The 26168-nt window shown below is 36.1% G+C and overlaps 1 protein-coding gene across 1 annotated transcript in view; it reads left to right on the forward strand.

The window, feature by feature from the left end:
- LOC150079595 (serine/threonine-protein kinase Nek10-like) overlaps positions 1–26168 on the forward strand; it is a 165562-nt gene that overhangs the window by 67670 nt on the left and 71724 nt on the right. Inside the window, exons 11-15 of the mRNA XM_090382698.1 lie at positions 3532–3699; positions 5544–5714; positions 19494–19635; positions 20983–21104; positions 21421–21523. Coding sequence (XP_090238824.1) covers positions 3532–3699; positions 5544–5714; positions 19494–19635; positions 20983–21104; positions 21421–21523 — 706 coding nt within the window. The remainder of the gene's footprint in view (positions 1–3531; positions 3700–5543; positions 5715–19493; positions 19636–20982; positions 21105–21420; positions 21524–26168) is intronic.

The following is a 26168-nucleotide window of genomic DNA, read 5'->3' on the forward strand; positions in this document are numbered from 1 at the left end:
ACAAACCCATGCTGTGTCTTAAGTATTACTGCAGTCTTGTCTAGATGATCCTGCAATGATTCTTTAACCAGTGATTCCACTGTTTTCCCTGGAACACAAGTTAAACTAACAGGTCTATAGTTACTTGTGTCACCTTTTGAACTCTCCTTTGTGAATTGGTGATACATTTGCATGCCTCCAGTCCATGGGGACCTCCCCTGAGTCAAAGGAAGCTCTCATAATTATGGCTAAGGGTTTTCTTACTTACTTTGCTGCCTCCTTTAATATAACTGGATAGATCCCATCCACCCCAGGTGCTTTTTTATGTTTAACTTCAACAATTTCTCCTCCACTTTGCTCTCAGTTATTACAAAATCATTTAGCTCCCTGTTAGAGTTTGATAAACTTCTGGCACTCCTCATGGCATTGAATAACTCCTCATGTTTGAATGTAGATGCAAAATACTTATTCAGTTTATCAACTACCTTAGCATGATCATCAATAGTCAACCCATCTATGTTAAGTGGTCCAATCTGATTCATCCCTTTCCTTCTAGAGTTAAGTAAAGAACTCTTTGCTGTTTTTCTTTGCATCCTTTGCAAAGGATTTCTCGTAATCTGCCTTTGCCTGCCTAACCTCCTTTGTGACTTGATTACAGATGATATTATGATGGGGTTACAAAGGAATTGGATGCAAAAAATAATTTTGATATCATATATTTGGATTTCAGGAAAGCTTTTGACACTGTTGTGCATGGAAAACTATTGAACAAATTGGAGCAGAATGGTATTAAGGTTAAGTTGCTACAATGGATAAAAGGATGATTGAGTGGGAGAAGACAGAGGGTGGTAATCAATGGGTGCTGCTCTTCGTGGACTAATGTTATTAGTGGAGTCCCACAGGGTTCGGTGTTGGGTCCACTGTTGTTTTGTATATTTATCAATGATATTGATGAAGATATATCAGGCTTAGTGTCAAAGTTTGCAGATGATACAAAGGTTGGCAGGGTTGTTAATGACAGTAATGTCAGTGTGCTACCATAAGGATCTAGAAAATTTGGGCAGATGGGCTAAGAAGTGGCAACTGAAGTTTAACCTTGACAAATGCAAAGTACTGCATATGGGTAGAAGTAACCCCAGAGAAACGTAACAATTGTGTGGTACTACACTTAAGGTGGTAGAAAATGAAAAGGACCTGGGAGTAATTGTGCAGTCAGATATGAAGTTTTCTGAGCAAAGACAGGCTGCCAGGGCAGGTCATGGGGTTTTGTCAATGATATATAGGAATTTTGCTAGCAGGGAAAAGGAGGTGATTGTCCCCTGTATAAGGCAATGGTCAGGCCACGCCTCGAGTACTGCGTACAGGTCTGGAGGCCTCATTTTAGGACGGATGCTGATTTGCTTGAGCATGTACAGAGAAGGACAGTAAGATTGGTGAGGGGAATGAAGGGATCCTCTTACCAAGAGAGGCTTAAGTTCTGCAAATTGCAGTGGCTGGAGACTAGGCACCTGCGTGGTGATCTGATTGAGGTGTATAAGGCCTTGAATGGGTTGAGCACGCTGAATTCTGATGGGATCCTTCCACTTGTTCAGATTACGAACCTAAGGGGGCATAAATTCAAATTAAGAAAAGACAGATGTAGAATAGATGTGCGGTAATTTGCCTTTAGCCAGCGGGTAGTTAATTGCTGGAACAAATTTCCATCTGTCGTTGTGGAAGTTGACAGGTTAAATAAATTTAAGGAGGAACTGGACAGGCATTTGGATGGAATGGTGTGATTTTTTTTTTTTTTTTTTTTTTGGCTGATGCTGCATAAGCTCATACACTTGCTTTCTTGCATCACATGCTACTGCTACTACTACTACCTGATACTTTATATGCATCCCATACATTTTTCTTCTCTGCCACGAGCCTTGTTAGTTCATCTGACATCCCTTTAGGCCTAAACCTTGAACAGTATTTCTTAGTTGAAATGAAAAGCCTAGTAGCTTCCAAAATTAAGTCCCTGTAGGCATCCCATTTAGAATTCAACATTGGTAACATCATCAGTTGATCGCACTGTACAGAATTTAAAAACTGTCTGAGACCCCATGTGGTCACCTTTACGAAAGCAAAAGCCCTTCCCTCTAGCCTTTATGGTAGTTACATCTTTAAGTAATTCCCACATCACTACATAGTGATCACTGTCACTCAGTAGTTTCTTTATCTGCAAATTATTAATGCATGAATAATCACTGCTGATAATCAGATCAAGAGTATTACTCCCTCTGGTTGCCTCTCGAACATGTTGCTATAGAAAAGCCATCCAATAAATCCACAAAATTCTTGCTAGTGTGCGAGTGACTAATCCACAAGTTCCAGTCAATATCTGAAAAGTTAAAATCCCCCATTATAAGACATTCTGATTTACTGGCCCGCTCTATTTCTCTGCACAATTGCTCATTATACTCATCAGATTCATTAGGCCTATAATACACACCTACTCTCATTTTTCCTTTCCCTGTGCTTATGTCACACCAAACAGACTAAACATTGCATTGTCCGCCAACATCAATTGGATGCACCTCCTTAGATTTGATGTGTTTCTTAACTAACAGCATAACCCCTCCTCCCTTCCTGTCCTGTTGATCTCCTTTCTGTACACATTGTACTCTCCAAATTCCAATTCTGCACTGCTTATATCTGTGTGACACCATGTCTCTGATATCCCAACAATATCTGCCTTTTCCGACTGGGCTAGCTGGGTGGGTAAAGTGCCTACCTAGCAACCCAAAGGTTGCGGGTTCGAATCCCATCTCGGGCTCGGATCAGAGTAGAAAATGCAAAAACCTTGGGAGGTGCAATATGGCCACAGAAGCCGATGCGCCAACAACTAACAAAAAAAAAAATAAATAAAATAAAATATCTACCTTTGATATCTTGGCTAGCACTTCAAGCTCATCAAATTTATTAACTGTACTGCTAGCATTGGTGTACATGCAAGTATACATGCACCTGTTTCTACTCTTAGTTACCCTAACACAGCCCATGTATTTATTTGTTCCACTATGACTCCCAGCAGTCCTGGAAATCTCCATTGCCTTGCTTTCCAGGCTGCTGCTCATTCTAATAGAAGCAGTGCAAGAATCACTTTTGCCTCTGCCTGCAGCCACTGTTAACCTTTTAGACAGCAATTCTGAGGTACTCATCTCCACTAATCTGGCATCAGCAATTATTTCCCAGCACCCTTTGAAATGCATTTAGAGAGAGAGAGAGAGAGAGAGAGAGAGAGAGAGAGAGAGAGATAATCTATATTGCAACTAAATGAATGTGATGTACATAATGTAAGTGGAGTTGCAATTGTCCCGTCATGGCCAAAGGCCAGGGGTGATGTGCTGGGCTCTGCCCTTACACAGAGAGTTAGCTATATGGCAATGGTAGTGTTAAATGCAATGCATGAAGTTACAGTTAGGGGGTGGTCTTCCTAATCAAAGATATCTTAGTGTTAATGCATTTTTTTTTTTTTTAAATTGTTCATTAAGTTATGCTTTGTTTCTTTTACTTGTAATGCAGAAATATGCCATTCGAGCTATGAGATTCTTATTCAGTCTAGAAAAGAATCGCTATATGTTCCGTCATATTTTTCCACCTAAGCTCTTTGAAGAATTTATCAATATCGGACATTATGTAAGAGATCCTGATGCTTATAAGAACCTGGTGACTCATATTAGTAATTTGCAGGTAAGAATCTGTTGTAGACTTGATCTGAGAGTTTGATGAAATAGTGACCTTTAAGATGTTAACATTAAGATTATTCAGGGAGAGTTTTAATTTTATATGATTGTTTTCCTTGTAATATCCCATCCTATTCCACTTTGCTCTTTGGGCTGTATATAGCAAGGGGTGGCACAGTTTTATGAAAAAATTCCCAAAGAAAAATCTCATTACTTCTGTGCAAAACTGACTGACCCAATTATGAATAGAAGATATATCTCAAAGGAAAAGAAATCTCTGAGAATCAAAAGAAAGAAGTAGTTTAATCTAATTTTGACCCTTCTCTTTCCATCTCAGCAAGAAAATTATATATTTGTTTGATTGTTGTGTGTTAGACTATAAGCATAAATTTTTTATATAATTTGGGAAGGATGATGCATAGCAATTATTCATGGATTAATTATATAATAAAAGACTCTTATACTATAATTCAGATATACTATATATACTGTAATTAAGAATTAGTTTATTAAGTGCTTATAACCTAATTACACCAGATTTGATGCAGAGGTGATGTTTCAAGATACTTGCGACGTCCTATCATCAGACCATCTGTCTTATCATCTGTCTTTTACAACCAGTACAGTATAAAGTGTACTGTACTGTATCGTACTATATTTCACAATGACTTTGTCATTCAGTATATCTGAATGATGAAGTCAAGACCAATATATATTTTATGATTGTCCAGAGTGGATATATTTATCTGAGATTTCAGCAGTCAGATTTATTTTCCTGTGGGTGTTAAATGGTTGTTACTGAATTATTTGTTTTGAGTGCAGACAACATTGGTGGATGACTAAAGTAAAAAGCTATTGTATATTGCTGTGTCTACCAGTGAGAAAAAAAAAGATGGAAGCAAATTTGCATTTTGTAGTATTTCCAGTGTGACATTAATGTAGCATATGGTAGGAAAAGTGATATTTCTAACCATATGAAATATGAGGAACATGTTGACAACATAAAACAAAAAAAAGACAGCAAAAAATACAACTGAAAAAAAAAAAAAAAAATCCTGGTTTTAGTAATAAAACTGCAAAACTAGCCTGAACCTTAAAGACTCATATATTATTCCCAAATCAAATCTTTGAATTTTTCTCTCAACTTCGATCATCCATGTGCAAACTTCAGGCTCCTGTTTACTACATAAGATGTGTCTACAGGTGAGTCCTATAGAAGGTTTGGTGTTTGGTTAAATGAACAGGGCAACTTCCCTACACTCGCATCCAATATGTGAGTGTAGGGAAGTTGAAAACAGCAGCACAGCACATTCTCAGGATTGCAGAGAGGCATGAAACATTAAGGGGACCTTGGTGTTATCTTCTGATCCATTGTATCATTTGAAGAGCAATCAACAATGCTTTTTTATTAACATGTTAGTAAGGAAATAAAATAGTGAAAGATGAATTTTGGTATTTGGTGAAGGTTCCATTCAGTCTGAAAATTCTTATAATATGGGCAATTATGATATTTTTCATTGAAAATTTTTTATTGTGTAGTTCCCCTCCCCATCCCTTCTTTAATTTCATAATCTAAGTGGTCAAAAATGTCAATTTTTCACGTATTCTTCAAAAGCTTCTGCATATGAATGGATCAAAACAAAGAGTTAAGTTTATTTTTGTTTCTTTCCTTTCACAATCTCTTAATAGAGGAAATCGACATCACACCATGCCAGAATGTGCAGCATATTGTGATGTCAATTCCCTGTATAGACTGAAAGCAAAAAAGGTAAAGCATCCCATTTCAGTACATTAATACAGTTTATATATCAGTATATTGCCATGCATTTTAAATTAATTTATCTTGATTAGAAAGGTGAACTGGTTGTTATGAAGCAGAATTTGGAGAATCTGTATAGCACAAGACCTTTATTCATTGTTGGAGAATACATTGTAATGGATATCCTTGGTTCTGGAGCTTTTGGGACTGTATATAAAGTTAGAAGCATTAAAGAAGCAAATTCCTGTTTTGCTATGAAAGAGGTACATTAATATTTGGGCATTTTATTGTATATTTTATTGCTATAACTATAAATTTTATAATATATAAAATTATATGATACATTTTTGCTATAAAGTCTGCCTTTGAACCCTGCTTTTATGAGAGCAGTGCCATTTGTATAGTGATAAAGAAGGCCACTTTAGTTTTATAATAAAAAAAAATCTTGGCTTATAATGACTAATTTATTTTATTAAACATTAAGATTATCATATTTTCTGTGTTAGCTTCATTTTACCATCATGTTAATGTGGTAAATAATAGTAAATACAAATAAATTATCTTTGTTTATGTATATGTGTACCTGTGAACCCTACAAGAATTATACAATGTATATCAAATTCCATTTCCAAGAAAGTGGAAGGCTCTCTTTCATAATATTAGCAATGGTGCATTTTTCAATTATACTGTCTTTACTTAGGTTATACTGTGCATCTTACCCAGAACAAAATTAGTGATCATATTTACTGAAAACAAAGGTGTATTAAGGATTTCAGGAAAAGGTTTTACTGCAATTTAAAGTGCTTAGTTTATAGGAGAAAGTACTTGGAAATTTTCTAGTGTGTTGATCTACTTGAGTTGTATTTTATTTTAGATTGGTTTTGTCTGTAAATGAGAGAGAGAGGCACCTCCGTAGCCAGGTGGGAAGGAGCAGCAGTGCATATCACACACTTCTTGATTAGACCGGGGTTCGAGCCCATCATCACCAAATACGGAGGATGCGGAAAGGTCAGGGAATGACCATCGCATATCCTGGAGCAATATGGCCTTAGTTGCTAATGCTCCAAATAACAAACAAACAAACAAACAAACATCTGTAAATGAGAACTGTGATCAGTGGTGTAGCCAGAATTTTTTGTCAGCAGGTACATTCACAAAAAAAGGTGCCAATTGCCTAATGCTTAAAAGTGTCACAATACCAGATTTCAGCATCAGGGGATACAATGTACTTGCTGACCCTACCCTGGCTATGCCACTGACCACGATGATATAAGATAAATGCACTACGATAAGTTATTATATAAATATAAATTTATGACTATAAGATATATTGTTTAAACAATATTTATTTATCGTATAAACAATATTAAACAATAATTGTTTAAACCAGTAAAACATACTTTTAATTGAAATATTATTACACTGGTAAGAACAATTTTTTTTTTTATCCTAAATAGTCTAAGGCTTATGATATTAATGGCTAAAATAGTTTAGAGATATGTATTCCCTGTGGTAGGAAAGGAATTCCTTTCCTACCACAGGGAATACATTCCTGGAAAGTACCACGTTTGTCATGACCAAGATCCCAGAGAAAATAGAAGTTAGAGGAAAAACAATAAATATGCCACTAAAATATATGGAAAAAAAAAAAAACATAGTAAACTTCATTTTTCTTTTATACAACATGGAAAAAATTAATGAGGTTGATGATACAATAAGAAAAAAGATAAATACAAGGTGATGGAAGACGATATACATGTATGCTCACAAACTGCAAAACATTTCTTTTAATCTTCAGAGTTTTATGAACACTATTAAAAATACATCTGGGAAAATGTTAGCCCATAACACGAAAATTTATAAAGGCAGGAACACATTCATGTGAAGCACTGTAAGATATTGATCAGACCATCATTGAGAGTGTAGGCTTCAGTGGTTCCCACAATGTGTATCCTGAGACTTTGGTGTGCTGTGGCCCTCTTCAAGATTAGGGGGAACTCCATTGATTTCAATGAAAATAACTCTTAAGGTGTGCTGCATCAAATGGGAAATATTCAGGGAAGTAATCAAAGAAGCTACTAGGCTTTTTGATACCAATGAAGAAATACTGTTTATTTCTTGATACCAATGAAGAAATACTGTTAATAATGGTTGTCAGGTGAACTATTGAGACATGTGGCACAGAAGAAAAGTGTATGGGATGCATTTAAATTATCAGGTGATATAGAAGCCTATGGTAGATATAAATTAGTCTGTAATCAAGTCACAAAGGAGGTTAGGCAAGCTAAGGCAGATTATGAGAGGTCTCTGGCAAAGAATGCAAAGAATAAGCAGCAAAGAAGTCTATGCTTATATTAGCAGTGGAAGGAAGGAGTTGAATCACATTGGGCCACTTGATATGTATGGGTTAACTGTTGATGACCCTGGTTGGGTTGCAGACAAAAAAACTCTAGCAAGGAGCTAAATGACTTTGTGATAATTGAAAGGAAAGTGGAAGAGAAATTGTTGAAACTAAACATAAAAAAAGGCAGCAAAGCATTAGCAAACTCTTAGCCATAATTATGCAAGCATCTTTGTATTCAAGGAAGGTTCCTGTGGACTGGAGATGTATGAATGTATCTCCATTTCACAAAGTGGAATCAAAAGGTGACATGAGTATACGCTCTTTTTAGCATAACTTCTGCCCCAACAAAAAATAATGGAGTCACTGGTTAAAGACGTAATGCAGGACCATCTAGATAGGAATGTAGTTATACATCAGTCACAGCATGGACTTGTTAAGGAGCAATCTTGTCTGACCAGTCTGTTTAGATACTATGATCCTGTAACAAAGGAGCTGGATGCAAGAAATAATTTTGACATCATATACTTGGATTTCAGGAAGACTTTTGATACTGTTGCACATAAAAGACTGCTGTACAAACTGGAGCAATCTGGCATTAAGGGCAGCTTTCTGCTATGGATAAAGGGATGGCTAGCAGCAATAAGGAGGTGATTATACCTTAGGCCACATCTTGAGTCAGGGTCTCTGAGAGGAATTTTATCTGGGGTACAAAGTTTCTTTTGGATCCCCTTCCCTTCTCCATTAGTCATTCTGTTTTTATCCACTATGGTTTTATGCCATGAGCTGTAGCCTGTAAGGCTAAAAAGGGTATGGAAGATGAGAGAAGGGTGGAATGGAGCACTCTGTTGATTTTCTGCATTTGAGGCTTTATGCTCCTATATCCTCCATGATGATAATAAATAAGAGGATCAGAGAGAAGAAAGCACATTTGATTTGAATATCTTTGTTTATGCTACAATACAGATAAGGAGAAAGAATTCACATTGAAACATCCTTTTATATTGCAATGCAGATCAGATCATTATAAGACAATTATTAGTAAAAAGTAAAAAAAAAAAAAAAAAAGTAGATGGGCTTAGTATTTACTTTTAAAAAAAAAAGAGCTTTCCTGGCCTTTTTTCCTGAAAAATTTCGAATCACAGCATGAAAATTAATTGTCCTGGCAATGTTTGATTCAATACTTAGCCTGGCCAAATCCACAAGACGTTCCTGAGACATTATAGACCTTAATTCTTAATCAGCTTGAGTTTGCCAAATGACTTTTCTGTTGCTGGAATTGTTAATAGTATTCTTAAGCTAACACAAACATTTGGAAACAGGTCACCAAGTCTGTACTCTGTTAACAAGTTCAGCAGATCTAATGGCTTTAACTGTGCATTTGCAAAATTTGCTCTATGTACTGAGGGTAAATGTTGCATTTCTTTTCCAAAATTATCACCGTTAAGGTCAGCAGGATTATTACTCTGATAAAGATAAAGCTTTTCTCTCCACATCACTTTCAGACATGGTGAGACATATCCACAAGAAATCAAATTTTTCTGCCAACTGCTTAACAGCATTGAAGCGGACAATTAATCCTACTATAACATTGTCTACCAAAACGTAAAACAAACACTTTCTTTTATAAATATTAACATCAAATGTTTTATGTAATTGTTTACAATACATATTCATTAACACATTGAATGCCAACTACGAGTTAATTCATATTTGGCGATCTGGCCCAGGATGCCGACTACGAGTTAGCTCAGACTGGTATGACTTGCCTTTCAGGCGCAGCTATTGAGTATATTCGTAGCAAAAATGTGCAACTGATGGACAGTTGGCTTCAGGGATAAGAATGAAAAATCAACCACGGCATCAGAAAACAGAATTTATTCACAAAAAAAAATATTTTCTTCACACAAAGAGCTAGCTTCTCTTAGCGCACTGGACAATAATAGCGTGTTCCATGGCACTTTTTATTTCTCGTACATGCTTAACACGATTTAGTTGGGCATGTTTTTTTTTCAGTTGGTGGTATAGCCAACTGAAATTCTAAATAACGAATTTTACATTCAGAAGACTTAATCTTCTTGGAAGTTTAGAATTTTTTCTCCAAACATTCAACGTAACTTTTTCGTCAAGTTATGGGTTCCACCAAAAAATGTCCAAAATTCAGAGAAACCCGTAACTTGATGGAAAAGGATGTATGCGTTATGCATATATATTTCTATAATATATAATGCAATTTTTTTCGAACATCTGATGGTTTTCTTAGTGCTGAATAATATGACAGTATTTGATCTGATCGATCTATGAACCAGAACCGTACGACTCGTCAAAAAGCTCTTCAAATTCCAAGTCACTCATATTAACATAGAGCTCAAGCTCTTCATCAGTCAGTGGTCTCTTCTTATCCATGTTTTAGGTTCTTTTTCTATTACATATGCCAACTACGAGATAATTCCCGAAGCTTTTTTTTTTTTACAACAATAAGCTTTTTTTATGAGTTTTGGTGATGAATATATATTATAATTTGGGTTTTGAATAATTTAACATGCCTAACTCAAATTGGTGTTGGAGACCAGTTTATCCAAATAAGCCTTGGCAGTCAACATTTTAAACTTGATTTATTTTATAAAAAATAAAATATTTACGTAGCAATACTTTTCATTTGAGCAAATTTTCTTTAACAATTTTTCATTTTTTTAGTACATATGCGTAAAATTCTTTGCATGACATTTTTAATTAAATTTAATAACAACAAAAAACTACTTCTCAACCCTAAAAATTGAACTTGTAAGAAATTGTTATGAGTTGTACAAATTGAAATGATTGACTTGTTCGTTCTCTAAATTTGTTAAATACTGCTACTCTATTTTCTTCCTTTGGCCATTTTTGAGTGTCCTTATGACTGGACATTTGCGGTGAGTATGTTGAGTAGCTGGTTGAAGTGGAGGGTGCTTTGGAATAGGCACAGGAGCAAGATCCTTGATGTTGTTGTTATTTGTTTTCAGATATTCTTACTTGTGCACTCAAAACAGCATTATTTACTTGTATTTAATTTTCTATTAGCATTTTCTGCATTTCCTCTTGTCACGCCTAACGAAATTTCTGTTCGAACAGAAATATCCGAGCTCCTGAAAACGTGATTCGGCTTGAAGCCTGACATGTTATCTTGTGAATACAGCCAATGACAACAGTGTGTCTCCAAGCAATAAACTAAATGGGAAATATAGCTCCCCCACGTTTGATGTTAGACATGCTTACATGTGAAGTCCCATGAAGTGATAGTAGTGTGTTTCCAACCTTAGTGTCATGAGTCAGTCAGCTCACAAGTCACAGCCAGCTCCAACCTGTCATGAATGGCATTCTGATGGAGAAGTTCTGACTTGACTGAGCATGTGCGACACTCACTGTATCTGCCAGTCTATGTGCTGGCAATTACTACGTACTTGCAGTAATTTATTTTCTATTTTTTGTTTTCAGAAAGAATAAAAAACAATTTCCTGACTACATAAGAATTTTATTATAAAAATAAAAGTAGATAGTTATAAAAATAATAATATTATGACTATATTTTGTGTATTTGTAATAATTTGTATACATTGCACATTGCAGTGTTACCAAATATAGCTTATCTATAGATAAGCTATGAACTGTTACAATAATGTGTAATATAGCAGTGCTTCCCAACCTTTTTCATGCCATGGCACACTTGGGAACTTATAATTTTTGTACGGCACACAGAGATAAACCGGAGCAGGTTTTGGGGTGTCCATAAGGACTTTTTGGCGACTCCGTAGCCAGGTGGGAAGGAGCAGCAGTGCATAGCACACGCTTCTTGATTAGACCGGGGTTCAAGCCCGTCACCACCAAATACAGAGGATGCGGAAAGGTCAGGGAAATGACCACTGCATATCCCGGAGCAATATGGCCTTAGTTGCTAATGCTCCTAAAAACCAAATAACAAACAAACAACAACAACATAAGGACTTTTTGAAAAAATGTATTACATTTGTTATATTATATGTAATTATGACAAGAAAAGTAAAATATAAATACTACGGAAGGTATTAAATATTTAATACTCAATTCATACAAAACTTCAAAATAAAATCTTTTCAAATTTTTGAAATCACAGAAAATAACTTTTTGAAATTCATATTGCATCTTTCTATAATCTATAAATGATCCAGCAACAGGTTTTCAATGAAAAAAAAAAAAAATAAAAATACTGACACCAGAGTAACTTCACAGAACGATCTGTAATGTTTACAGATCGTTCTGTGAAGTTGTAACAAAATGCAAAGAATAGTAAAAAAAAAAAAAAAAATCTGCAGCAATGAGTAACATTATATCAAAACTGGACAACCTTTTGACTATAGCAGACATCAAGGATCATTCAATATTTGTAAACAAAGGCAGACTGGGTCAAAAATTCTTACTGAGGAAAACTTATAATGGCCTCACAACAGTGTTTATGGCCATGCAATTGCACATTGCTCTCCAGCATCTGGCCCACTGGGATTTCCCTGGTAAGTCTTATGGTGAGTCCGCCTCTGTTTGTGAATGGTCCATCCTGTGTAAACTAATGAAAACTGGAATAATAAATTTACTTACATTTTTAGCCTTTCTATCACAGGTTTCTAACCTGTAAGAATGCTTGAATGGTTAGAAAAGAATGCTTGCATTTTTTTCGTGCTCTGCTCTGAGAAACTGGAAAATGTAAAATCACTACACTTGACAATGCAGAATCACAGAATAGTGCATGATAAGAGCTGCAGAACTTTCTTCCTGTGCCAATAAAGCAAAATGAAAACAGCTGATTTGCTGAATTTTTTTGTTTCGTTTCCCCAGTTTCTCCTTAAAGTAACTTTGCAACAAATTTTCCCACCCCATGCAAAAACAGAACAGATACATATAAAACGGTTATAAAATGTATTAAAAGCAACAAAGTCCAGTCTTGTTGGCTGTATAGAAAGAAAGCAATAGACAAGGGTAGAATGTTGTTGTGAAAATAACAGATGACCTTAAAACCATAAATTTAATGAAACTGCATGCTTTGGAGTGACATGTTGGACAAACAACTTGTGTGATCAAAACCCGCTAATTTTAGGGTGACTGAAGTAGACGTTTTACTCTTCCTTTCCTTGTCATTGTTTAATTTGCTCTCTGAACACCACAAGATAAATGGTAATTACACGAAGGGTTCCTCCCACTGCATCGGTCACTTACACAGAATGTCATCGACATTTGCAAGGATCAAAGGATCATCGGCAATTTAGATGTGTCTCTAGCTAGCATAGTAATAACTCATTCGTAGTCCTTGCAGTTTTTCGTTTCAGATAAACAAAAAAAAGGAAAGAAAAAACAAATCTAAGATACTAAAACGACAACACTGGCCATAGCTAGACTGTTATGTGACAAATTTGTGTATTGTAAAATAAAACATTGCCCTGCGACAACAATCAGGTATCCACACACACAAAAAATCTAAAATAAATTCAAAACTAGAATAAAATCAAATGTGATGTACACGCTGTGTATATGTATATTTGGTACTGGTTTTTGCCGAATATTTCATGACTATCTTTTATTTGCTACTATTTCTATAAGTGTCTCATTTATTAATGAAATTCGTTAATTGTCTTAGAAATGAATCTGTCTTCTAAATTTAACGATCCCCTTTCAAATGCAGCTGCATTGGAATAGTTACGCCACTAAACAAAATCATTGGTTTTTCTGGAAATTGTCTTTCAGTTAGCTCTTCGTACACTGAAAACCCCTTGAGAAATTAGAGAAGAAGTGAAACGCCTTCTGCGTTCTTTTTCTTTAATTTCAAATTTTTGGTTAAGGGAGGGTAATGTCCCCCCATCTGCCCTCCTGAATATGCTCCTCTTCCTAACCTCTCGCAGCACACCAGTAATCTTTCTGCAGACGTCGGTTGAGAAGCTCTGTAATATAGGTTACAGTTAATACTTTGGCTCCCTGGCCCGGGTACGATGTACTTCCTGCCCCCCCCCCCCCCCCCCCCCCCCCCCGCTCTCATAGGCCTTGTCTTGCGAGTACTGTTCATCAATGCCCTTTTCCGCACCCATTCCAGCAGGTCTGAATGCCTCACTTTAGGAAGGATGTAGAGCTGCTGGAATGGGTGCGGAGAAGGGCAACCAGATTGGCGAAGGGAACAAAAGGGTGTTCTTATTTAGAAAAGCTTCAGTTCTGCAAATTGCATTGTCTCGAGATTAGGCACCTGCAGGGAGATTTGATTAAGGTGCTTAAAACCTTGAATGGATTGAGTAAGCTGAATGTTAATGGTATTCTTCCACTTGCTGAGACTACACACATTAGCATTAGTAGAGGCATATGATGCAAGAAAGCAAGCTTATGCAGCATCAGCCAGAAAAAAAAAAAAACGCTCCCATTTCAACCCTCCGTTCATTCCAAATACCTGTCCAGCTTAGCCTTAAATTAATTTAGGCTATCAACTTCCACAACAAAGGATGGAAGTCTGTTCCACCAACCAACTACCCGCTGGCTAAAGGCAAACTTCCGCACATCTATTCTACCTCTGTCTTTCCTCAATTTGAATTTATGCTCTTTCAGGAGATTATTCTTAGCAAGAGGGAGAATCTCATCAGCATTGAGCATGCTCAAACCATTCAAGGCTTTATACACCTCAATCAGATCACCTCGCATGTGCCTAGTCTCCAGACACTGTAATTTGCAAATTTCAGCCTTTCTTCTTAGAGCAACATTTTGTTCCATTCACTAATCTTGTTGCCCTTCTCTGTAGTCATTCTAACAGCTCTACATCCTTCTTAAAATGAAGCCTCCAGACCTGTATACAGTCCTCAAGGTGTGGCCTGACGATTGCCTTATACAAGGGGATAATCACCTCCTTATCCCTGCTAGAAAAATTCCTGTATATCATTGAAAAAACACTGAGCTACTCTTGCAGACCATCTGCACTGTTCAGAAAACTTCATATCTGCCTGCACAATTACCCTCAGATCCTTTTCGTTTTCTACCACTGTCAGTGTAGTACCACAGAGTTGATACGTCACTCTGGGGTTACTGCTTCCCATATGTAGTACTTTACATTTATCAATGTTAAACTTCATTTGCCACCTCAGCCCATCTGCTCAACTTTCCTAGATCCTGTTGCAGCAGCATGGTGTCAGTAGTGTCCTTAACAACCCTGCCAACCTTTGTATCGTCTGCAAACTTGGACATTAAGCTTGATACCATCATCAATATTATTTATAAATACAGAAAAAAATAATGGACCCAACACTAAACCCTGAGGGACTCCACTAATAACATTAGTCCACAATGAGCAGTGTCCACTGATTACCACTCTCTGTCTTCTCCCACTCAACCATCCCTTTATCCATAGCAGCAATTTGCCTCCAATGCCACACTGCTCCAATTTGTTCATCAGTCTTCCTTGTGCAACAGTATAAAAAGCCTTTCTAAGATCCAAATATATGATATCAAAGTTATTCCCTGCATCTAGTTCCTTTGTGACCACATCATAGTATCCAATCAAATTGGTCAGACAAGACTTCCCCTTAACAAAACCATGCTGTGTTCAAGCAATAACTGAAATCTTATCCTCTCAGTTATTACTTTCCTCTCAGTTATTACAAAATCATCTAGCTCACTGCCAGAGTTTAACTCGCCTCTGGCATTCCCCTCCCTGAATAACTCTTCATGGGTGAATGTAGATGCAAAATACTCAATTAGTTTGTTAGTCACCTGAGCAGGATCATCAACAGTTGAACCATCAATATCCAGTGGACCAATCTGATTCATCCCTTTCCTTCTAGAGTTTACACAGGTAAAGAACTCTTTGTTTTTTTCTTTGCATCCTTTGCCAAGGATTTCTCATAATCTGCCTTTGTCTGCCTAATCTCCTTTGTGATTTGGTTACAGACCAGCTTATATCTATTGTAGGCTTCCATGTCACCCATTAATTTATATGTATCCCATGCATTTTTCTTCTCTGCCATATGTCTCATTAGTTCATCTGACATCCATTTAGGCCTAAACCTTGAACAATATTTCTTAGTTGGTATATAAAGCCTAGTAGTTTCCAAGATAAATTCTTTGAATGCTTCCCATTTTGAATTTGCTGTTGTTAACATAATCAGTTAGTCCAACCGTATAGAATTTAAATACTGTCTCAGACCACCGTAGTCGCCTTTACGAAAGCAAAAACCCTTCCCTTTACCCCTGATGGTAGCCACCTCTTTGAGTAAATCCCACTTCAGCACACTGTGATCACTGCCACCTAGTGGTTCCTTTATCTGCAGATTCTTAATGCATGAAGAATCACTACTGATAATCAGATCATGAGTACTACTTCCTCTAGTTGCCTCCTGAACATGCTGATGTAGAAAACAATCATCCAATAAATCCACAAAAGCCTTGCTAGTGTGTGAGTGACCAACCCACAAATTCCAGTCAATATCTGAGAAATTAAAATCTCCCATTATAAGACTCTCTGATTTACTGGCCCACTCTATTTCCCTGTACAGTTTCTTATTATACTCATCAGAGTCATTAGGCCTATAACACACTCCTACTCTCAATTTTGATCTCCCAATGCTTATGTCACACCAAACTGACCCTACACTACACTGTTTAGTGATGTTGACTGGCTTCACTTCCTTGGATTTTGTGTTTCTTAACTAATAGTATAACCCCTCCTCCCTTCCTATCCTTTCTGTACACATTGTACTCCCCAAATTCTAGTTCTGCATTCCTTATATCTTTGTGACACTACATCTGATATCCCAACAATATCTGCCTTTGATGTTCTGAGCAATACCTCAAATTCATCAAATTTATTTACCGAACTCCTAGCATTGGTGTACATGCAAGTATACATGCACCTGTTTCTCTTCTTAGCTACCCTAACACAACCCACGTGTTTACTTGTACTGCAATGACTCCCAGCAGTCTCTGATATACCCTGCATCTTGTTTTCCAGGCTGCTGCTCATTCCAATAGAAGCAGTGCAAGAATCACTTTCACCTCTGCCAGTGGCTACTGTTAATCTGTTAGTCCTTGTGGGGACACAATGGGGACATAAGGGGACATAAATTCAAGTTGAGGAAGGATGCTTGGAGGACAGATGTGTGGAAGTTTGCCTTTAGTCAGTGGGTGGTTGATTGTTGGAAGGGTTCCATCTGTTGTTGTTGAGAGTGGATTGGTTGAATAAATTCAAGGAAGAACCAGACAAATATTTCTTGGAGGGTATGAATGAATGAGCTGTGTGGATTTTTTTTTTTTTTTAACTACTACTACAACAGTAACAGAAGACACAATATAACAATATAATTGATAATTTTAAATTATTTTATTTTGTTTTGTTTACATCAACATATACATAACAGTTGAATTTATTGTATATAGCAAGGGTAGAATGTTGGTTATTATTGTAACTGTATGACTATACAGTTACAATAATACAAAGGGTACTAGGAAAGTTTTGCAATACAGCTTTGTTTATTTAATTTTTTCAAAGTAATTTCCTCTACATTCAATACACCTCTCCATCCTCCGAAACCAATCTTTAAACCAGTTCTGCCAAGTTTCACTAGGGAGTAAAGCACACTCGTTGTCCCAAGCCCGTAGAAGGTCCTCATCACTGGAAAACCGCCTCCCTTTTAGCTTCATTTTCACATGCGGGAACAGTGCAAAGTCGCAGGGAGCAAGGTCTGGACTGTAGGGAGGGTGCTCGAGAAGTTTCAGTCCTGTCGTGGTCAAATATTCGGTGCAGGCTTTGGCGCGGTTAGCTGGAGCATTATCGTGATGGAGGTAGCAGGTGTCCATTCTTGACTTTGGCCGCAGGTTCTTCATAGATCCAATGACTTTAGGCAGGCATTGTTCAGTATACCACTTAGCTGTGACTGTCTTCTGCGTGTCCAAAACGACACGTTCCACAATTCCACTCGATTTGAAAAATACAGCTATCATTTTCTTCTTTACAGATCGGGATTTTCTGACAATTACGGGTGTGTCGTCATCATCAAAGACCCAAACTTTGTTTTGAGCCTTGGCCGGCAGATCGTAATAGTACAGCCAAGTCTCGTCACCTGTCATGATGTTGTTCACATACCGAGATTGTCCCTTATCGAACTTTTTTAACATCTCCCGGCACCAAGTCACACGTCGTGTCATCTGCTCTTCAGTCAGTTGATGCGGCACCCAGAGAGAACAAAGTTTCTTCACGTGCAAATGATCTTGCAGAATCGAACGAATTGCTGGTGCATTTAGGCCCAAAGTATCCTCTATCTGTTGGTAGGTCACTCGCCTGTTTTCGTCAAGCATTTTCCTCACAGCAGTAACGTTTTCCTCTGTAACTGACGTTCGTGGCCTTCCCGGCCTCTCAGAATCCTCCAGAGTGAAATTTCCCCTTTGGAATTCTCTATAACACCTGAATATCGTTGTACAATGTGGACAATCATCATCTAGTGCAAGAGTCATTTCTTCTAAGCACTGGTCTATGGTTAAACCACACACGAAATTATACCGCAAAACTGTCCTTATCTCATTTCGTGACCACGATGCCATCGCAAGCACTTTACACTCTCACTACTAATGAATAACTGAGCCCATTGACTTGGCCCAGCGGCTACTATGCATGTATGAACATGTCTCAACATGCAGCAACAAGTAGCTTCCTGTGATTCATTGTTGCGTCATATTGCAAAACTTTCCTAGTACCCTTTGTACAATAGTAAAACAATGTGATAAACAATGACACAATAATAAAGCAAAATTCAAAAGTGTTTAGAGGATGTTTTCATTCTATTTACATTAAAATAATTACACTATTTTCAAAGAATATAATCAAAAATACTTACGTGGATGTGTTCACAAAAGAGGCAATCAAACATTCACTGTGGCTGAAGTTGCAGAGCTGCAATTAGGGATGGTTTTTGATTCTAAGTCAGTTGGGTAAGGTTCTGCTGCAGGAGTCTGTGAGTAGCTTTTAAGAATTCTTTGAAGGTTTTATTCAAATCCCTCTTGAGTTCATTGGCAAGGGAAGTTGCTCGCTTAAGAAAACTGCTCTGATATATTTTATTATTATTATTATTAGCATTAGCTATATGGTGCAAGGAAGCCCGAGGCTTATGCTGCCCTAGCAAAAAAAAAAAAATTCTGTGTTACCCTGAGAGAGAGAGAAAGAGAGGTAGAAGGGAATCACCAAGAAAGAGAAGAATGATGATATCCAGCTCAGGACCCTATATATAGTTCAAGTTGAGACCTGGGAATATGAAAAGTTACAATGGATGAAGCTCCCCGATAGACATTATTTAAGTTTAATGTAATTGGATAAACTTCTGAAGGAATAATTGGTTATTGTAATTTTCTCATTATTTTTATTTCTGTAAAACTGTACACTTAGTAAAGTTAATTAAAAATTTTCTTTTTTGTGCTTCTGATAACTCACTTTATGTAGTTTTTTTTTGTCTTTAAATGATGTAGTTTTATACAAATTATGTATTTTCAATATCACTTATCATTGGAAAGCTATTGTAGACCCTCTGTCACAGATGTATTTCTGTCTTAGGCTACTTCAGGCTGTCTAAGGGCATTGGTATTACTGTACCACATCTGCCAGTAAAAATAAGATGATGTAATCATTTTCAATTATCTGAATTAATATTGGCAAAATTTTAAAGTATAGTTCTCTATTTAGGTTAATTTGCATCTTACTGAGCTTTATCAAAATGTAAAAGGAGATGAGGAAAGTTTAGGAAAAACAATCAATGAACTGCAGATTGCTAGAGAACAACTTTCACATCCTAACATTATTCAGTATCTTAAAGTTTTTTGTGAAAGTAAGTTGAGTTTTATATTTTCTGAAAGTTGGTCAAAGTGTTTAGATTCATAAAGTTTAAATATAGTTTATTATTAGTGTGCCAAATGTCACCTGTTTATTCGTGTAATGAAATTTTCTGTTTATGCAGTAATTATTGGATTTTTTCGCTAGTTTTTTAGAGTATGTATACACCATATGACCAAAAAGTATTTAAACACCTACAAATATTACATACTGTGCCAAAAGTCCCCCGCATATGTGCATTGGTTGACTTGGAGCATTATGGCCTAAGCTGCCAATGAACCATTAAAGATTAAATCAAATCAAATCAAATCAAACATTGTACATTGGCTCAGAAGGTACTAATATAAATCTTGTGGGTCTGTCTGTCTGTGCAGCTACATTATGTTAGAAGCCAGTATAGAATGGTGGTTGGATGCCACATCAGTAACATTTCTGTGCATGCAACTGTAACTCATCCGAACCTCTCATAATCCACTGTGTCAGCAGTTATTGAATGATGGACCATAGGTGATACCTCAATGAAAAAAGGGTCTGACCGACACAAATGCATGGATGCATTTGATGAATGATAAAGAGGGTTATTCATGCCTTGTGCATATTGTCTGCAGAAAACATTATGTTGTAGGTCCAAGAGGCCACAGGTACATTCATCAGTATATTGAAAGTCAGTAGCGAGCTGCAAAGCCTTAGGTTCAGTGGTAAAGCAGCTGTACATAAGTCTGATATCAAGGTAATCAATGTGAAATGGTGTTTGAAGTGGTGTCATTTTCCAATGTATATACACTCTTGAATTGGCAGGAAGTGCAATGGAGTGATAAATTCTGCTACGTGATGCTTTGTTCTCATGGAGATATTTGAGTGTGAAGATTGCCTGAAGAGAAAGTCCTGATTATTCACTTTTTGTCAGGGTGTATCATCTTGATCATGAAGTTTGGTGGGGCAGTCTGATGGTATGGGACTGTTTTATCTAGTTCAGTCTTTGTTGATTAGTGGAGTGCCCATTTGGATTACTGATTAAATGTATGTGATTGCCATGAGTTGCTTGGTTTTAGTTGTTATTGATTAAAGCGTTTTTTGTTTTAGTTTAAAATAGTAGATTCAAAATGAGATATTAATTTTGTTTGTGTTTGTTGTCACTTTATTAATGTGTAGTGAATAAAATTTTTATAACAGAAACATCTGAGAACTGGTTTTTAGGATTAAAGATGTTAATGTTTTATTGAAATAATAACAATAAAAACATACTCCCAAAACTTTTTTTTTTTTTTTTTATAATGACTGCATGGCATAATACAGTACCACTCTCTTTTTACAACTTTTAAAATGTGGTTTAATTTTGCAGACAGAAAGCTATATATTTTAATGAAACTGCATGAAGAGGCTTCACTGGCAGAATGTTGCATATCTCTTAAGGAAAAGAAGGAAATGTTCACAGAAGAACGTATATGGAAAATATTGATTCAGGTATGTTTTTTTAGATATATGAATGAATCTGAATAAATAGCTTAGGAATAGCTGTAATTTATACACTTGTTTACATTATTGAAACATTGAATGTTTCTAATGTGAATTAATTTATATCTGGTCATGGTTAAATCTTGTAACCAAAGAAAAAAGTCAGTTTCCTGAATACCCAGTTCTCTGGCAAGAATTCAGTGTTTGGGAAGCTTAGAAAGGATATTTAACTTTTAATTTTTAAATTCACTGTCTATTTTTATATCAGACATGTAAAAATATATATAGATGATATATATATTTTTTCTTTCTTTTGTTATCATAGTTGATACAAGGTCTCCATTATTTACATAAAGTAAAACAAGTAATTCATAGAGATCTAACTCCATACAATATATTAATTGGAGAGAGTGACAAGGTTACTATCAGTAAGTTGGATTTCACGTTCTTGTTTTTTGTATAGGTAATTAATATGAAATTGCTAAAAAAACATGTTTTTTTTAGCAATTTCATAAAATGTGTGTTGTATTATTTATCTGATAATATGATTTATAGGTTTATAGAAACCTTTATAACACTAAGAAGGATTTAACAAAACGTAAAAAAGATTTATATTTTTTTCTGTCTGCATATAGAACATTGAGTATGAATATTTATTATATAAGAATTCATATTCAGAGTAGTTATATACCAGTGTACATTGTACTCATATATAATAAATATTGAAAGCATATATTAAGGTGCAATTAATGAAAATAAAGAAAGAAATAGGTATTTTACACCCTATATTGACAAAATTATCCAGATTTGGGGAAATGAACCATACCTGCCATTCATGTTTCAGGAATAGGTATAAAAAGCAACATATTAGAAGTGAGCAGATAGTAAAATACAGTAGATGGATCAAGGCATTGAGCAGCTTAGTAACTTCCAGTGGGAGTCATCACAGGATGCTATATTAGTAATCACCCTGTTAAAGTTACACAAACCAATTGCTTTGTACACAACCCATTGTAATTGGTCTCTAGAACATTTCAAAGCTGTGTTATGGAGTGATAAATAATTTTACATGGTTTTCCAATCTGTTGCTATGTTTGGGTCTGGTGGATGCCCAGAGAACGTTATTTACCAGAGAGTATTAGTAGTGAAAAATAACAAAATTATGTAAAAAAAGCCAACTTATACAGCATTCACAAAAAAAAAAAAAAAAAAACCAACACTTTCCACATCACCTGTGCATTTGCACTATTAATTATTTGCCTAGTTTATCAGTGCGTTTATTCAAACTACCCACTTACACAAAACCAGATGGAATTTTGCTCCATCAATCAAATACATGATGGCTGATAGCAGATTTCCACACATCTATCCTGCGAAAATTTGCCACTCCAGTGTCTGTACATCAAGGCGAGAAGAAGTAGTCCTTTCAAGGGCAAGAATAGGTCATACCTATATGACTCACCTTCATTTACTTACAGGAGATGATCCACCACAGTGCCCACATTGTTCTAACAATTTGTCTGTTAAGCATTATTCTCATTGACTGCCTCTACTATAAACAAGACAGAACTTCAACCCTGCTGTCACTGGTTAATCTTTGGACATCAATAACTCTTGAAAATCTCATTGGTGATAAAAAATATTTCTGAATTTTTTAACTTCCTCAATCAAACTGGGCTTTTTATTAATTTCTGATTTCTGAATTTCTTCTGACTTTACGGAAATTTCTCATCTCTTAATATAGTAAGTGAATAGGCACATTATAGCCATAGCAGCTTATGTGCCCTTAAACCTCCATAACAACAACAACAATCCTGCAACCATCCTTCCTGAATTTAAATTTATGCCCCCTTTTCTGTTCTGTGAACAAGAGGAAGGATTCCATCAGCATTGATGCTTACTGAATCCATTCAAAGCCTTAAACACCTCAGTAAGATCTCCTCACAGATGCCTAGCCTTCAGATGTTCCAATTTAGAGAATTGAAGCCTTTCTTGGTAAGAGCAACAACCTTTTGTTCCTCTCACTAATCTCGTTTTGCCCTACTCTGCACTAATTTCAACAGGTCTACATCATTTCCTAAAATGAGGCTTCCTTACCTGTATGCATTACTCAAGATGTGGCCTAACCATTGCCTTATACAACAGATAAGGCAATGGTTAAGCTATACAGTGTATAAGGCAGTGGCTATCACCTCCTTATCCCTGCCAGTAAAATTTCTATACATCATTGGCAAAACCCCGTGAACTGTCCTAGCAGCCCATCTACACTGCTCAGAGAACTTCATGTCTAACTGCACAATTATGCCCAGGTCTTTTCCCTTCTCCACTACTCTGAAGTGTGGTACCACGCAATTGGTATGTTATTCTGGGATTATTGCTACCCATGCAGTACCTTGCATTTGTCAGTAAACTTCTACTGACAAATATAAGGCCATCTATAGCATACCTTGATTTTTGTTTAACCATCCTGCCAACCACTGTATTATCTGCAAACTTAACATTAAGCTTGATATGCCTTCATCAATATCATTAATTAATATTGAAAATAGTAATGGGCCCAGCACTGAATCCTGGGGACTCTTCTAATAACATTAGTCCAAGAACAGCAGCACTTATTGATAACCACACTCTGTCTTGTTCTGCTCAACTACCCCTTTATAGTAGCCTACAACTTGCCTCTGATGACACACTACTGCTGTACAGATTGGTTCATGTGGAACAGTATCAAAAGTATATTCTGAACTTTAAATCTCTTAAATATTCTTTTAGTGGCATGGTGTGGGGGACACAGGGGATGGTAATGTACTCTTTTTTTTCTGGTCCTTTGTCAGATGAATGTGCGTATGTCCCACATTTGCGAAGGTCTTTGTCAGATGAATGTGTGTTAAATTAGTGAACAGATGAAAAACATAGCCAAAAAATATGGGTTGTACACCAGATTACAAAAACTAACACCATTAAAAATATGGTAACCCCCCCAACCTGTTTCACCCCTGATGAAGACCCTTTCCACTAAACACCCAGTGTGTAATTTATAATTCAAAGATTGCCAAAAAAATTGTATATTGGAAAAACTGGTAGAATATTATTCAGAAGAATAAAGGAATATAAATATGACATAGCCTACAGCCTAATAAAAAAATTTGGTCCTGAATTCAACACCTGGAGTGAGGATCACTAATAAGATTTCAAGAATATCTCTGTTTTAACCATTGACAGATACACGAAGTGCAGACTGTTTAAAGAATTTATTATTGGCAAAACCAGCAATATTAACTGAAACAAATGCATACAGATAGATATTAATCACATGCATATTTTCAAAAGCACAGTATTAGAACAGATAAAGCAAAAATAGAAACCACGTAATTATACCTTGGAAAAAGACCTCCCCCCACCCCCCTCTAATATAATCTCAAATCCACATGCACAATTAAGATGCTCACAAAGATTAGCCTCCAAATAGATGTCTAATCCTATGTCATCCAAATTCCTATTCTCTCTCTCTCTCTCTCTCTCTCTCTCTCTCTCTCTCTCTCTCTCTCTCTCTCTGAATACCTTCACCCTCAGGTACAAACTATACTAACTATACAATTGGCCCTGGGAGACCTTAGCTGGAGTTTTGATTTAAAAATTCTTAGAGTACAGTACAGAACATGCAATTAATTGTAAATCAGTGTCTTATTGTGTGAGGCTGATGGTGTCAAAAGGAGGACAGCATTACAGAAATGTAAGTATTTATTGCTATCTATTTATATAAGTTTAATTTTATTAAATTTTAATCTTATTAACTAAATTATTAACTGATTTAAAAATTATTTAAATTGCTAAAATTAATCTTTACCAGACATTTACTAATAGTTTATGAATTAGTCAACTATCAGTTGACTAATTCGTTTTCTATTGTGCATACAGGGTCGGCCCGAGGTATATTGGCTCCCTGGGTGGGAAGGTATTCCTGCATTTTCTTTCAGATAGAAAAAATTTAAGGTGTTTGTATTGGGTTAATATTTTTATTTTTGCTAGGGAAAAGTTAAAAAGACAAATGTAAACACAAAAAAACCCACCAGAATAAAATCGTTTTCCTCCTTTCATGAAGCATATGCACCCTCTCAAATCTTTGGCACCCCCAATGTCATATGCACCCAAAGTGTCAGTGCCCTGGGCGACTGCCTGGCTTGCCCGTAGCTCTGGCCAGCCCTGTGTGCATATAAGTACTGAAGACTAAAATATTAAAATATAATGTGTAATCAAATTAACTCTGTGTGAATGAAGTTACCATAATTTACCAGTTCTGCTGTCTTTACAGTCACTGAAAAAGAGGTATGGGAAGTACCACAAAACATCTAAGAATAATCTGTAATTCTTTATGAAATTAGAGGCACATTACATTCCACACAGGTTAAAGTGCTAATTATTTTACCAATTTCCATTTTCTGAACTTTAATTATATGATGTTAAAACAATTTTTGCATCCATTTTCCTTTGTCACTGCATTATAGTAGCTAATGAGATTGGCCTTAGTCACACAGGATCACTCCTTAACAAATCTGAAAGCGTATTACAACTAAGTGATGGTATAAATTCACGAGATGAGAGATGCCAAAAGGTGTCAATAGTAACTTTTAAAATATGAATTAAGAAAGCACTGAACCTGTCTGTAAATAATGTAATACAGTTGTGGTAAGCTATAGCATTATGTATAAAGTGCAAGAGAATTTTGGGCAACTTTTTCCTGAATAAAAATATTTTACGGTTCAGAAAATACAATAATCTTTCCCCAGCTCTGTTGGAAAACTTCTTTTCTAATGGTGACCCACTTGCTGCTTGGTACAATTCATTAGTCTATTAATTCCTTTTATATGTGATTTTATTTGTTGAATTTATACCCAGGAGACTGCTTAAGAATATCTTAACATAACCTGATTACTTGCATGTAGCAAGTTCCTAGTATCTATTAAATCTGTTCTGTATGCGACCATGATTTTTGTTCCTGTAACCCCTTGACAAAAGGGAAAGCATTTACTTCCAAGTAAAGGTAATGGTAGCCAATAATGTTTACTGTTGAGCCTA

The sequence above is a fragment of the Mastigoproctus giganteus genome, chromosome 10 (genome assembly GCF_048544385.1).
Source record: "Mastigoproctus giganteus isolate SK-2022 chromosome 10, ASM4854438v1, whole genome shotgun sequence".
NCBI classification, from domain to species: domain Eukaryota; kingdom Metazoa; phylum Arthropoda; class Arachnida; order Uropygi; family Thelyphonidae; genus Mastigoproctus; species Mastigoproctus giganteus.